At 48.9% G+C, this 14,246-nt stretch overlaps 1 protein-coding gene across 4 annotated transcripts in view; it reads left to right on the top strand.

The window, feature by feature from the left end:
• Positions 1-14,246, top strand: part of DAPK2 (death associated protein kinase 2) — a 136,289-nt gene that overhangs the window by 103,946 nt on the left and 18,097 nt on the right. For all 4 annotated transcript variants that reach the window (XM_027123258.1, XM_027123260.1, XM_027123257.1 and 1 more), the window contains exons 5-7: positions 5,989-6,118; positions 11,624-11,672; positions 12,389-12,415. In XM_027123258.1, coding sequence (XP_026979059.1) covers positions 5,989-6,118; positions 11,624-11,672; positions 12,389-12,415 — 206 coding nt within the window. The remainder of the gene's footprint in view (positions 1-5,988; positions 6,119-11,623; positions 11,673-12,388; positions 12,416-14,246) is intronic.

The following is a 14,246-nucleotide window of genomic DNA, read 5'->3' as shown; positions in this document are numbered from 1 at the left end:
AGTATTTGGTTGAAGTAAATAAAGCTGGAGGAGAATGACAGGAGTGAGGGAGTGTGGATGGGCGCGCACTATCCCAAAGGCAGTCTGGCTTGGCAGTCTGCTCTTCTTTCCTGCCCTGGAACCAGGAGACCTGAGGCTTTGTGGTCCTGCCTTGGGGCCCAGAGGAGTGGGAATTGGCCCAGCCAGCTTGGAGGATGTACCACCTGGCAGCTACAGGGCCTAGAGCTTGAAGAGGCTTTGGCTATCATCCAGGGTCTATTTTGAAGTTGGGAGACAGAGGCCCAGAGAGAGGAAGTAGCCTGCTTAAGCTCACACAGCCTTGGGTGGTGGAGTTGAAATTGGAATTTCCCAATACCCAGGCCTGGGCTCTTTTCCACCACCCTACCCTGTTTGGGGAGCGGGGAAGCGAAGAAGCTTAGACCAAACCCTTGGGGGAACTGCCTCTTTGCTGCCCTCAGACCACCCTTCAGACCCTCCCTGAGTCCCTTTTCCCTCTTGATCCAGCCCTATACCAGCGCTGTGGGGAGGTGTGCTCTCGGGCGCCCCTAGTGGTCGAGGGCCTCCATGGCGCAGAAAGGGAAGAGCCACTAGCCCCCAATTCCTTCAGTTCACATCAGCAAATTGTTATGAAACGTGCAGGATGCAGGACACCATAGGGGATGCCAGGAACCTTAAAACTGATTGAAATTTTTCCCAAGGAGGCTACCACCCAGGAAAGCTGCATCACGATACGAGAGACAGCCTGCAACTAGGGCCACTCACTCGTAAGCATGTTCGGTGCTGAGGGGGTTAGAGCACAAGGTCAAGGGCTGCTTCATTGAAAAGCAAGGGAATAAAAGGGGGCAGAGATAGGGGATAGGCTCTGAAAGTGTGAGGAAGAGTAGGAAGGGCATTCTAGGCAAGAGGAAGAGCCAGAGTAAAGGATGGAATAGAGATGTCATCCTGGGCCTGGTAATGCTCATCCTGAGGGGATATAGGACAGGTGGTGGGCAGTGAGGCTGGAAAGTGCAGAGCCTCAGATGCCTCAGATATCAGGCAGGGCATTTGGAGTTTCTCTGGTGGTCAGTAGGACCACTGAAGATATTTAACCAAATAGGGTGCTGTGGTGGAGAGAGCAGGAGCTGGACTTCCTGGGAAGCTCATCCTGACTCTGCCATTATGAGCTGTTGGACCTTGGGTGCATGTTTTATCATTCTAAGCCTCTGTTTCCTCATCTGGGGGATGGGGTTGATAATAGTACCTACCACTCAGGGTGGCTGCAAGGATGACATAGAGCACTAGTGCAATGCCTGCCTTGGTAGATGTGCAGTAAATGTCAGTCCCTACCTTGCTTCCTCACCTCATCAGATTCTTACTGGAGGTTGGGATAGCAAGAAGGAAGCCTTGCTGAAAGTCAGAGAAGCTGCAGATATGGGGTCCAGGTCCCCTGGCCAGCCTAGAATCTCCTTGGTAGCCTGGGCAGGAAGTAGGAAGCATTGGTGGCGGGGAGCCTGTGACCTCTGTGTACTCCCAGTCAGGGCTGGTCTGAGGTGAAGGTGCATCTGGTCCAAATGATCCAACTTGTGAGAAGTGAGTGAGGTGGGGACAAGGACCCAGGTCTCCACCACCTAGCAGAGCATTCTTGGGGGGCCCCACCTCCCAGCCTGAAACCCCTAGACCCCCATCACTTTATGCAGACCTATCTTGGGACTCTCTTTGACAGGACCTCTGTTTTCTCACTGAAATGAGGGGGTTCAGCCCAGGAGGTCCTGACGCTCCTTTCTGAGTCTCTGGACACAGCACGAGGGCCAGGCCAAGGGCGGGGCGTGGGGCTGCTCACCAGGGTGAAAGCATCACAGGAAGAAAAGCATCCTGGGATGTGAAACAGGTGTCGGGGCAGGAAAATAGCTGTGTCTGAGCCAGGGTACGAGTTTGCCCCAGGCTGCTAGGCCCAAGCTGCATTCCCACTTCTTCCTGGGATAGATTCCCAGGACCCTTGAGAAGCAGGGAAGGGGGACCATTTAGTCTAGTGGTTAGGAGCACAGGCTTTGGAGTCGGACAGAAAGAGGTTAAACTCCCTGGTCCATGAATCAGTATTTTTTCAGTTTTGGTTTCTTTTCCTAAGAAAGAGGAATGATAAACACCCACCGTATAAGGTAGTGAGAGGGTCAATGAGGTATAAAGTATGTCATGTGCCTGGTTAGCACTGGACCTGCACATTGTAGGTATTTACTAAATGGCGCCTGTCTTCACTCGGGGAACATTTACCGAGCACCTGGTGGATGTCAGGCTCTATGCTAACCTTTGGGTAGTTGATAGGAGTTAAACCCTCGGGAAGCACCTAGCCCAGTGGGGCAGACAGGTCAGTAAACTGACAAGCTCGAGGCAGTGGGAAAAGCACTGAAATAGGGGAGGTGCAGGGTTTGATGGGAACTGGGGAAGTGGCGGGTGTGGGCAGCAGGGGGAGGCTCTCTGGAGGAGGTACTATTTTTGCTGAAATGTGAATATGAATTAGCCAGGTTGGGGGTAGGGACAGTGCAGGGAGAGTGTCCCACGCAGGGGAGCAGTCACCTGCTGTGTGATAGGTTCTTGGGGTGGGGCAGTGGACAGATGGGACTCAGGTGAGAAAACGTGGTCTTGCACGGAGGTTCTCACAAGCCAGTGGAGAGGCTGTTTCCCCTGGACTGTGGGCCACCGAGGTGAGAGGATGCGAGGCAAGGACGCTTCTCACTTCTTTTTTTTTTTTTTACATCTTTATTGGAGTATAATTGCTTTACAATGGTGTGTTAGTTTCTGCTTTATAACAAAGTGAATCAGTTATACATATACATATGTTTTCATATCTCTTCCTTCTTGCGTCTCCCTCCCTCCCACCCTCCCTATCCCACCCCTCTAGGTGGTCACAAAGCACCGAGCTGATCTCCCTGTGCTATGCGGCTGCTTCCCACTAGCTATCTACCTTACGTTTGGTAGTGTATATATGTCCATGCCTCTCTCTCGCTTTGTCACAGCTTACCCTTCCCCCTCCCCATATCCTCAAGTCCATTCTCTAGTAGGTCTGTGTCTTTATTCCTGTCTTACCCCTAGGTTCCTAATGACATTTTTTTCCTTAAATTCCATATATATGTGTTAGCATACGGTATTTGTCGTTCTCTTTCTGACTTACTTCTCACTTCTTAGGGAGAATCTCCTGGGATTCTCCCAGGGATTCTCCAGGAATGTCTGGGAGAATCCTGCCTCCAATTGTTCCTCCTTCCTTCCTGTGGGGTCCCTGCCCCCCATCCCTACTGCCCCCCAGTCCTGGGGACCACCAGGGCTAGTGTGTCTGCCTCTGTCCACTGCGGCTTCCAGCCCTGTTCAGCGGGTTTTGGGTGGTGGTCAGGAGGACCCGGACCGGGCCCCTCAGCCCCAGGGAGAAGACTCAGGGCCATTCCCAGGAAGAGAAAAGTTCCCAAAAGGTGGCTGAGGAACGTGGTGGAATGGAGGGAGGAGAAGCCCCCTGCTCAGGAGATGGTGGGCAGCAGGGAGGGTTCAGCTCACCACATGGGGTGCCAGGATGCTTGGGGTCCCTGGGCAGCCACCGGAGGGTCGGGTCAGGGCACTGGAGGGGGCCCCAAGCCTGAACCCTGTGTCCTGACCTCCCCCTGCCCTCACTCTCCTTTCTGCAGTGTAAGGAACCGCCCTGCCTTGGGAAAGGACTTTGACACAGTTTCAAAATAAGTTGAGAGAAATCTCCAGAGGGGGAAAAGAATAAACACACTTTTAAAATGCAAAATGAAACATATTATATTTTTTTTAAAAAAAAAGGAAAAAAAAAGGAGGGATTCCTCATCCAACTCACTTGAGTGAAAGTTTCCAGCCACTGTGAAGTGAGGTCACAGAGACCAGGGAGCCGAGAAGTTTGGGATGGGGACACCTGGGCTGTCTTCAAAGCAGATTCAGAATCAGTTCAGCCAACTTTTAGGGCCACCCTCCACTTGCCCCCCTCTGAGCTCTGCGCTGCGGGGGGCGGAGATGCAAAGACCTGAATCCTCCCTCCAGCTGAGGGTACAGTAGAGCATCGAGGACAGACATCGAGGACTGTTGGACAAGAGAGAGTGTGACAACTGTCATAGCAGAAAGGTTCCAATGAGCATGAAGGGGCCCCGGGGGAGGGAGGGTTCACGTCTGTGGATGGGGGGAGAAGGCTCAGTGCTGCTGAGGAAAGGTTTCAAGGAAGAGGTGGACCGAGTTAGACTTTGAAGCCTGGCTAGGATTTCAGTGGGCCGAGATTGAGCAGAGGCTTTCCAGGTAGAGCAGATGATGAGAGCAAAAGTGCAAGGTGGGAAATTCTCCAGTACTTCGAGAAACAGGGACATTCAGTTTTCTTAAACACTTATTTATTTACTTATCTATTGATTTAAAACCGCTCTATTGAGATTTATATGTCACCTAGCATGTAATTCACCCATTTAAAGTCTACAGTTTACAAAGTTGCACAACTAACACTGCAATCAATTTTAAAACATTTTCATCACCCCCGAAAGAAACCCCGTACCTATTAGCAGTCACTCTGCAATCCCCTGGTCCTAGGCAACTCCTCATCTACTCTGTTTCTGTGGATTTGCCTGTTCTGGATATCTTATATAAATGCAGTCGTATAATCTGCGGTTTTGGGCGACTGACCTTTCACTTAGCACCATGTTTTCAAGGTTCATCCATGGTGTGGCATGTATCAGTACGTCATTCCTTTTTATTTTTTTCTCCGCCTTCATTCCTTTTTATGGCTGAATAGTATTCTGCTGTCTGGATATACCACATTTTGTTTACCTACTCATCAGTTGACGGACATTTGTGTTGCTTCCACTTTGGGACTATTATGAATATGCTGCTGTGAACATTTGTGTACCAGTTTTTGTGTAGATGCGTGTTTTCAAGGCATTCCATTTCGAATGGGATCTAGGACGGTCCTGGCGAGGAGTAGCAGGGAAGAAGATGAATCAGAGGGACTGCTTACCCTCTGAGTGCTCCACGTGGTTGGGTGGGAGCGAGAAGGCTAGGCTCAGGATCCTGTTCTAGCCTCACTGGGAGCCTGGGCTGAGTGAGGCCAGGGCAGGGCTGTCCCCCTACGTACACACACCACCCCCCACTGTTGTGTTAGATCTTGCAGCTGTTTGTTTTTTTTTTTTTTTTTTTTGCGGTACGCGAGCATCTCACTGTTGTGGCCTCTCCCGTTGCGGAGCACAGGCTCCGGATGCACAGGCTCAGCGGCCATGGCTCACGGGCCCAGCAGCTCCGCGGCATGTGGGATCTTCCCAGACCAGGGCACGAACCCGTGTCCCCTGCATCGGCAGGCGGACTCTCAACCACTGCGCCACCAGGGAAGCCCAAGATCTGGCAGCTGTTTTACTGGGATGGGAATAGTCTGGGCAGCTGGTATTTTCCCTGGAAATTAGGTGTTTTTTTCCTGTGTCCCACCGAGGGCCAATGTTAGTTAAACACATAGAGAAGTGTGAGCCACACCGTTAGTCTACAGGAGGGGAGCGTTGTCCACAGGAAGCTGACCGGCCAGGGGAAAGAGGTGGTCAGGAAGATGGAGGTCAATAAGCCATGTGTAAAGTGAGGCTACGTTGCAGCGCCCCTCCCCACCCACATACACCCAGAGAGGCAGTGGTTTTGTTTACAGGAAATGCTGCAAGTATCTCCCTGGCCCCATTTGACAGTTGGGGAAACAGAGGCACTGCATTAAAGAGATCTGCCGTTCAGAGACAGAAACAGGATTAAAGCCAGAGTCTGGTTCTGCTGTCAGCAGCAGGTTTGGTAAAACCCAAGCCTTGCCCTTGGCGTTGTGGCTGGTTTTGAGTTCACAGGAGAAGACTGAGGACACAAAAACAAGAAAGTGTTTATGCTGTTTTGGTGTCCCAAAAAAGAACACCAAACCCCACCCCAAGACCAAAGCAAAAACATAAAATAGGGCTTTAATTACCATCTTTTCTTTTATCCCTTTTCTTCTCTTTTTTTGTTCTCCAGCCAGAAAACATTATGTTGTTGGACAAGAATATTCCCATTCCACACATCAAGCTGATTGACTTTGGCCTGGCTCATGAAATAGAAGATGGAGTTGAATTTAAGAACATTTTTGGGACGCCAGAATTTGTTGGTGAGTTTTAGGCCTGTTTCTCTCCCAACTGAGAATCTGGGATCAGGAGGTAGAGAAATCCCAGTAGTAAACCCTGCATCTGGAGCTGTGGCCTATGGGCTGAGAGATGATGCCTTGGAGACTCCCTAGAAATCTAATGGGTAGGGAAGGAAGTGTCTCACTGGCCTCTGGATGAGGGTCCAGGTGCTGGCTTTGAGCGCCCAGTCGGGCAGTGAGAGGCCAGGTGGGGCTAGAGGCCTTTGCAGAGTTAAATCCTCCCAGAGCTGGCTCCACTGCCTGCTCTTAGAAGAGATTATGAACATTTAAAATTACCTCGCCCTCTTGCATTCCCATAAACTCAACCTTTTCTGGAGTAGCTTTTGATTTCCTGAAAAAGAGAAGGGAAATCTTCTGCCAGATGCCAGATTCAGCTGCTCGCCTCTCCTGTGTGCCTGGCCTTCATTCACGCACAGGAGGCCCAGCTCCAGCAGAGCCCTGGTGGCTCTGTCTTCCCTCTGTGTCTCTCAGCCTTGGCCCAGGCCTGGTGGGACTTGCACCACAGGTCGGGGGGGAGGGGGGATGGTCATAAAGAAACAGCTTTGCAGAGGGGAAAGGAATGAAAGTTCAGAACCAACACCTCTCCGCTTTGGGAGTTGGAGTGGTCTTAGAGATGGAGGGAGGGAATGGTCTCCTCAAAGCCTGGGGGCTCAAACTTCTGACCACAGCCTAATCAAAAAGGAAGACGGGATGCGTCAGAACGTCACCCTGATAGATTTTCAGGCCACACATAGCAGCTCTGCAGCCACTGTGGAATGAAACTGCAGAGGCCCCACAGACCCCCTGGCAGGGAAACCTTGCTGTGTGCGAAGCACTATGCCTGGTGCTCTGCAGGCATTGTCCAAATTAATCCTTAGAGGATCTAATGAAGCAGATTTAAAATATCTTCTCCATCAAGTGCCTTGTTTAAGGCAAAACAACCGGTAGGTGGTAGAGCAGAGATTCAAAAACAGATACATCCAACATCAAAGCCTGTGCTTTTTCCATTAGACCACGTTGTCCTCTATAAGAAGACCTTGCCCTCAAGGAGTGTTCAATTTAGTTTTGGAAACAAGACATCAAACCATCAAATAAGAGCGCTGAAAGGATGTTTTCAGGTCACCTGATCTAGTTTAAATGTGGACTTGGAGAGCTAGGGGATTTTACTTAAGGTCAGCCAATGGTTATTCTCCACCTACTATACAACAGATATTAGGTACTGGGGACACAGTGATGGTAAGAAGCCACACTCAGACTGGCACACCCAGGGTCACACAGTGAGCTGGTGGCAGGGCCAACTTGAACCTGGGGTGCAGGTGTCTAGTCTCAAACTTTGTCCAGGATAGCAGTTGCTGCCGGCCATTCACATATGTGGTAAAAATGCATGTTTATTTAAGTTCATACCAAGTGTTGAATGATAATAAATGGTTCAACTAGAAATTCAGGGCAGTCATGGAAGAGGTGACACGAGACAGGATGTGGTTAAGTGTAAGGGGAGTGATATAGACAGCTCTGAAAGACTGTTCAGACAAGATATCCACTCTCACAAGGTCAGTGGGATCAGTCCTTGTCTTGAGTCAGTGAGGGACAAAGTGCTGTCGCTGTGGGTGTGGGAGGATCTAAGGGGGGTCGGGAAGGAACCAGAGCAGAGGAGGTGCACGTCCTGGGTTCAGAGGTACCGCAGCAGGGGTGAAGGGCCAGAATGAATGCATTTATCAGGGACCATTCACTGTCCACTCTAGATGGATCAGGGGGTTCACACGGGCTGGCAGTGTCAGTGGGATATTGATGGGCGGAGCCAGACTGTGGAGGGTTTTTCCCAGTGGTATACTGGTAAATGTCTAACAACCAGGTCTCAAAACAAAACAGAATACAACTCTAATTAGGTTGGATAGCATCTGCCAATTTCAACCTACCAACATGTTGTCACTGAATTCAGAGTTGGGCAAAGATGCACACAGCTGACTCTTGTGAGGCAGTGTGACACAGCTCCAGCCCAGAACTGGTCTTATTTGCACCTTACAGATATATAGGGTGGTTTCTCTAAGCCCCTGACCAAATTATGATGACTTACTTTTCCCAAGATCCCTGAACACAGGTTATAACCACTCTTCCCTATTCCCACCATTCTTTTGAAATTTTAACCTGAGACCAGGGTTAAAAAGTGTCAGCTTCTGGGAGTGTGGTGGACCAGGTCTTCCAAAAGGTCCTCTCACTACAAAACTGGATTCTTGAGAAAAATATTATTTTTCATGCAATTCTGGACTCATAGGAAGTAAGATAAATCTTTAAGTGAAGTAACTCCTTCAGCATCACCTGTCCTACCTTGAAAATTGAGCAAAATGAACGTAGAGCTGGAGCTGTGAGCAACAAGAATATTCAATAGGAGGACCTCTCCTAAAGGCAAGTATACATATCAGCATTTATCAGAGACTAGCGAGATTTAGATGTTCAAGGATGTAGGATATCAAAATTATCAGATGTTGACTATAAAATAAATGGAATGTATATAGAAATAACAGGTAGACTCACAAGAATGAGCAGGCAACAAGAGATTCAAAAATGACCAGGCAGATTTTTAAAAGAACCAGATAGAACTTTAAGAAATTCAGTATATACTCGTTGAAATTTAAAACTCAGTGGATGGGGCAAACAGCAGATTATACACAGCTGAGGAGAGAATTAAAGAATTGGAAGACTGAGCTGGAAAAAATCAGCTAGAATACCACAGTGTGACAAAGATATAGAAATATTAAAGAGAGGATAAGTGGAATAAGTTTAAAATAAGAAGCCTAACATAGGTCTATTTGGATTCCAGGACGAGGGAATAAAGACAATACAGGAGCAATATCTGAATAGAATGGCTGAGAATTTTCAGATCTAATGTAAAAACATGCATCCCCAGATACAGAAAGGACAATGTATATCAATCAGAAAAAAAAAATCTATACCTAGACACATTATAGTTAAAGTATAGGGCACCAGATACAAAGAGACGATCTTAAAAATCAGCCAGAGAGAAAAGACAGGTTACCTCCAAAAGACAAAAATTAACAGACAAAAACCAATAACCGGACTGACAGCATACTTCTCAAAACAACAATGGAAACCAATGTCCAATAGAATATAATCTCCAAAGAGCGGAGGAAAAATAAAAACCCCATAATTGTGGAGAAATTATATTTCAAGAATGAAGGTAAGAGATTCAGAAAAAAAGCAAAAACAAAAAAGAACAACAACAAAAAAGACAAAACAGTTAACCTCCAGCAGACCTTCATTAGTGGAACTTCCAAAAGATGTACTTCTGAATTAAGGAAAATGACTCTGAAGGGAGTTCTCAATGCAAGAAGTAATAGGAGCAAAGAAATCAGTAAAACATTAGGCAAATATAATTATTTTCTTTCCTAGAGAATGATAACAATGATGCTGATGATGAAGCTTTAATTGTAGGACTGAAAAAAAGAACCAGAAACGGAAGAAAATAATGTTAGCTAGGACAGAGTACTCGAAATTAGTGTTCTAAGTTTCTTGTATTGTTAGAGGAGGGTCAAAATATTGATTTATGTTAGAATTTATTTGATATTCATAGTAAAGTCTCAGGGGTAGCCATTACAAAAGTAGAAGCTGGGGAAAAAAAGAATAAGAAAACTAACAAAAAGCGATTTAAAAAAAAAAAGACAAGAAAGAAGATGAAAAGCACAGATGAAAATGGACAAACAAAAGACCTGAAGGACAGAAATGAGTGTGTATGTATATCGAGCAGATGAGCACTAGAAAGTGAGCTGTGCTCCTCAAACTCTCTATGGTGAACCACTTGAAAAAAAAAAAAAAGTCTATCCTGGACTGCTTGTTCAGTAAGATACAATAAAAATAAATTCCTAGAAAAGTGATCACAGTTTGAGTGTCACAGCAATGTCAAATTGCTATGCAAGTCTCTAAATGCTTACTGTCAATTTCTGTACATATCTTGTCAGGACCAGTGACAGTCTGCAGACTGTTTGCCTGCAGACTGCACTTTGAATATCACTGTCCTAGAGAAAGTCTTTCATGTGTGTCTCAGGAGACAGGTACAAAAAAGTTCCTAGCAATATTTTTCCAATAAAAGATAATAATATAATAAAATAATAAAAGAAGTGGAAACCATCCAAATGATCACCAAGAGAATGACTAGAAGATGATCTATATTCACACAATGGACTATTATATAGCAGTGAAGATGAAAACCATGGATGAACATTCAATGAACGCTAGAAGCATCATGTTGAGTGGGGAAAAAAAGTCAAGTGATGGTAGATCACATGCAGTATGGCATCATTTTTAAGAAGCTGAAAAATAAGCCAGGAGAGTGGTTCCCTGCATCTGGGAGGGTGGGATGGGGGCAACAGATGCAGAGGTTTTGATATTATTCTAGGTGAACAGACTTAGCCTTTCCCACTCCCCACCTTTTTCCATTCGTGGTTAAAAAGTCTCAATCCTTCTCCCTTCTCTAGTTATCATCCTCTCTTCTCTATTTCATCACCAAGGCTTTTGTTTTTTTTTTGCGGAACGCGGGCCTCTCACTGTTGTGGCCTCTCCCGCTGCAGAGCACAGGCTCCAGACGCGCAGGCTCAGCGGCCATAGCTCACGGGCCCAGCCGCTCCGCGGCACGTGGGATCTTCCCGGACCGGGCCACGAACCTGTGTCCCCTGCATCGGCAGGCGGACTCTCAACCACTGTGCCACCAGGGCAGCCCCTCATCACTAAGCTTTTTTAAAGAGTCGTCTGCACCCTTATCTCCACTGCCCACACTCAGAACTCTCTGGGCACTGCAGTGAGTGTGAAATTCAACACTTGCTTCCCAGGGCTTATGGGCTTGATCACCGGGCACCATTGGGTCCTCTTCTGTCCCAGGTAGAGTCTTCTTTCCTAGACTCTGCACCTTCTCCTGGTCGTGGCAGCATTCGCACGGCTCCTGTTTCCGCCTGTGTGATGGCTCTGGTCCACCCCACCCCCACCTCCAATACCCAGCCCGTTCCTGGACACCTTCCTCTGGATGCCCCTCGGGCACCACAGGCTCATCACCTCAGTGGCCACCAGAACGTCCTCCTGCTCCTCAGGTGGGACTTGCCCTCTTTCAGACAGACTCAGAGGAGCGTGGATTCCCTCTCTGCCTCCTCTTCTCCTCCATCGCCTTCCAGCGCTGACCTGACTGGTTTCCAGCGGAGAGTTCTCAAGCAGGCTTTGTTCTAGGCCCCATGGTCCCCTCCCGCATCTTCCTCTCCCCACCCTCCTCTTCCTTTTCCAGGAGTCCCTTTGTCCCGTCTTCCTCACCTTCAGGATAAAAGGCAGCTCCCTTCCTCAGAATCCTTAGAGCCAGATTAATCCCATCGGCCTCTCTGATTCTCCTTAGTGAGGGTTCAGGATGGAAACATTTGAAACCAAATTCTCTCAACTTCCTTACGATCCTCTCTTTTCATACCCCTGCTGACTCTTCAACATGGCTTCTTTCAGCTCCAGAAATTGTGAACTATGAGCCCCTGGGCCTGGAGGCTGACATGTGGTAAGTTGAACAGGCCGCCCAGGTGGCCCAGACCCCGGCTCTGGCTGACATCCCCCTTGACCGTGAAAACCTCTTCCTTCACACTGACCTTTCAGAGCCCCTGGCTCTTCTGGGTGTGCTGGACGTGCGGCCAGTTAGCACACGGCCGAGGCAGAGAACGAGGGGAGAGGTGAGGCTGGAGGTGCAGGCTCACCTGAGGCCTGCTGCAGCCACGATAAAGATGATAGTGACGGCAGCTCATTCCACCGGTCAGCCAGGTGATTACCGGGAGCCTCATGTTCGAGGTGCTGTGCTGGGCCGGGGGAGACCGCGGTGATGGCTTCTCTGCACAGATGGGGCTCATTTCACGGGAGCCACGCTCTACAGTTGGCTAAGCAGCTTGATCACGTGGTTTTCTAAAATCCTCCCAGTGGTCCTGTGAGGTAGTTCTCAGTATCCTCATTTTAAGAGGAGAAAGAGGCTCAGAGGTGATCATCGCAGCCTGCGTGTGCAGGAGTACCTGATCTTGAACCTGGGTCCTTGGACTCAACGTCCAGGGCTTGATGACTCCAAAGAAGTCCCAGGCTGCTGCTGAAGAGTGGAGTGGGGAGGGGCGTGGGACTTGAGATGGCATCCAGGGGCTGCCGTGAAAGGGCCCTCAGAACCGCGTGGGGAGTCCCTTGCTGGTCTGGGATGACAGCCACGCAGCCCTGACGCGACGGTTCTTCGTTTTACAGGAGCATCGGCGTCATCACCTACATCCTGTGAGTATCCCTGATCCCGGGGCTCTGACCCAGCTCAGATCCAGGGGGGAGCTGGAGGGATGAGAGGGGGCAGGCAGACAGACAGACTGACATTTCCTGAGTGCCCACCACGACCAGATGTGTTAGAGCCACACAGCAAACCTGCGGCTAAGTGCTCTCAGCTCCATCTCATACATTTGACCCTGGGCTTGGGGTTGGGCAGGAACCCAGGAGAGCAGCCTGCAGCCCTCCATCCTGCACAGACTGTGTCTGCATCCCTCCTGTGGTCGGGGGTCCACCGCTCAGCCTCACCCGGACCCAGGTTTCCTGTGAAAATGTCAGTTTTCACTCCGAAGCCTTGGGACAGCCCTCAAGCTGCCATGCCCTTCCTGACCCTGCCTCTTCTTTCTCTGCCTTTCCCCTGCCTTTCTCAAGATCCCTTTTCCTCTCACATTCTCTCTCTTCCCTTTTCCCCAGAGTCTCTCTTTCCTGCCACTGAAGTATTAAGTGCTTAAGCAGAGATTTCCTGCATCGGGTAGTGGACCTGTCACTTTCCATCTCTGTGCAGAGACTGAATCTCTGGGCCTGTATTTCTCATCAGAAAAGTAGGAATCACAAACTTCCTGCCATGGGTGTGTTGTGAGGTTTAAATAAGCCGACGTGCAAACTTCCCGGGACTGCTCAGACACAGACTCGGCTGATTACTTGGTGTTCATCAGTACTTCCCAACTGTTTCCTCTCACAGCACTCCTGGAAAATGGTATTTTTATGGCACTCTGGGTAAGAGGCAGCCCACAGCCAGAGGGGATGAAGGATGGGGCACCAGCACTCAACTCTCTCAACATCCCTGTAAAGCATCCCTCTGGCTCCCCTTGGACTGGGAGCTCTGTGCGATGTGGTAGACACCTCCCGCCACCCCCCACCCCGCCTATCCTGTCCCTCGAGCTGCAGCAGCGGGTCTCAACCCTGGCTGCACGTCAGACCTTTCAATATCTACTGTGGCCCAGGCCCCACTCCAGATCTATGAAATCAGAATCGCTAGGAGCGGGGTCTAGGCATCAGTATTTTTTAAAAGCCCTGGAGGAATCTGAAGGAGGAATTTGCAGAGAGAGAGAATTTGCTGCATTGCTGTATAGTTCCAGACTAGAGCCAGAATATTCAGATGTTGACTCTTGACACCTTGATATCTTCAGAACTCTGGTTTCCATATTAAAAGAGTATGGAATTCCAGTGTCTCCAGGGCACACAATCTTCTTGTAGCTCATTGAATTCCGTACAGGTTACTGGCTGCCTGCTCCATGGTGGGCACTGTGCCAGGTACTCAGGATACTACCTGAAGGAGAATCTGTCCTGCTTGCCTGGAGCTCCCTGTGTGTGTGGGAGACACCGGACAGCGCACTCTTACCCAGTGGGACCAAGGTTATCCTTTAGGTATGAACATGGCTTTGTGAGACACAGATGGGAGAGCCACTGGTTTGCTGGGACTGCAGAAGGTTTAATGGGAGAGGGGGAGGGGGAGACAGAGAAGAGTGAGAGATTGATTTGAACTGGGCTGGAAGGAATGAGATGAATTCTCCTGGTGGAAAGGGAAGGAAGGGCTGTCCCAGCCGAGGAAGGGAGCGGTGAGCTTGGTAAGTGTGGTGACATATATGGAGCGTGTGGACCAACTTCTGACGCCTTGCTCAGGGGTTCAGATGTGATTCTATAGAAAACAGGGAGTCATAGAGGGTTCTTTGTGTGCTAACAATGACAATAATAATGACCATCGATTCCAGAGTTCTTAGTATGGGCCAGGACTGCACGGAACAGTCTCTATATAGTTATTCTTCAACATTTTATATATACTTATTCA

Source organism: Aethalodelphis obliquidens, unplaced genomic scaffold (genome assembly GCF_003676395.1).
Source record: "Aethalodelphis obliquidens isolate GAN/ISIS:26980383/991018 unplaced genomic scaffold, ASM367639v1 scaffold26, whole genome shotgun sequence".
Taxonomy (NCBI): Eukaryota; Metazoa; Chordata; class Mammalia; order Artiodactyla; family Delphinidae; genus Aethalodelphis; species Aethalodelphis obliquidens.
This window is presented reverse-complemented; position numbering and strand designations above follow the sequence as displayed.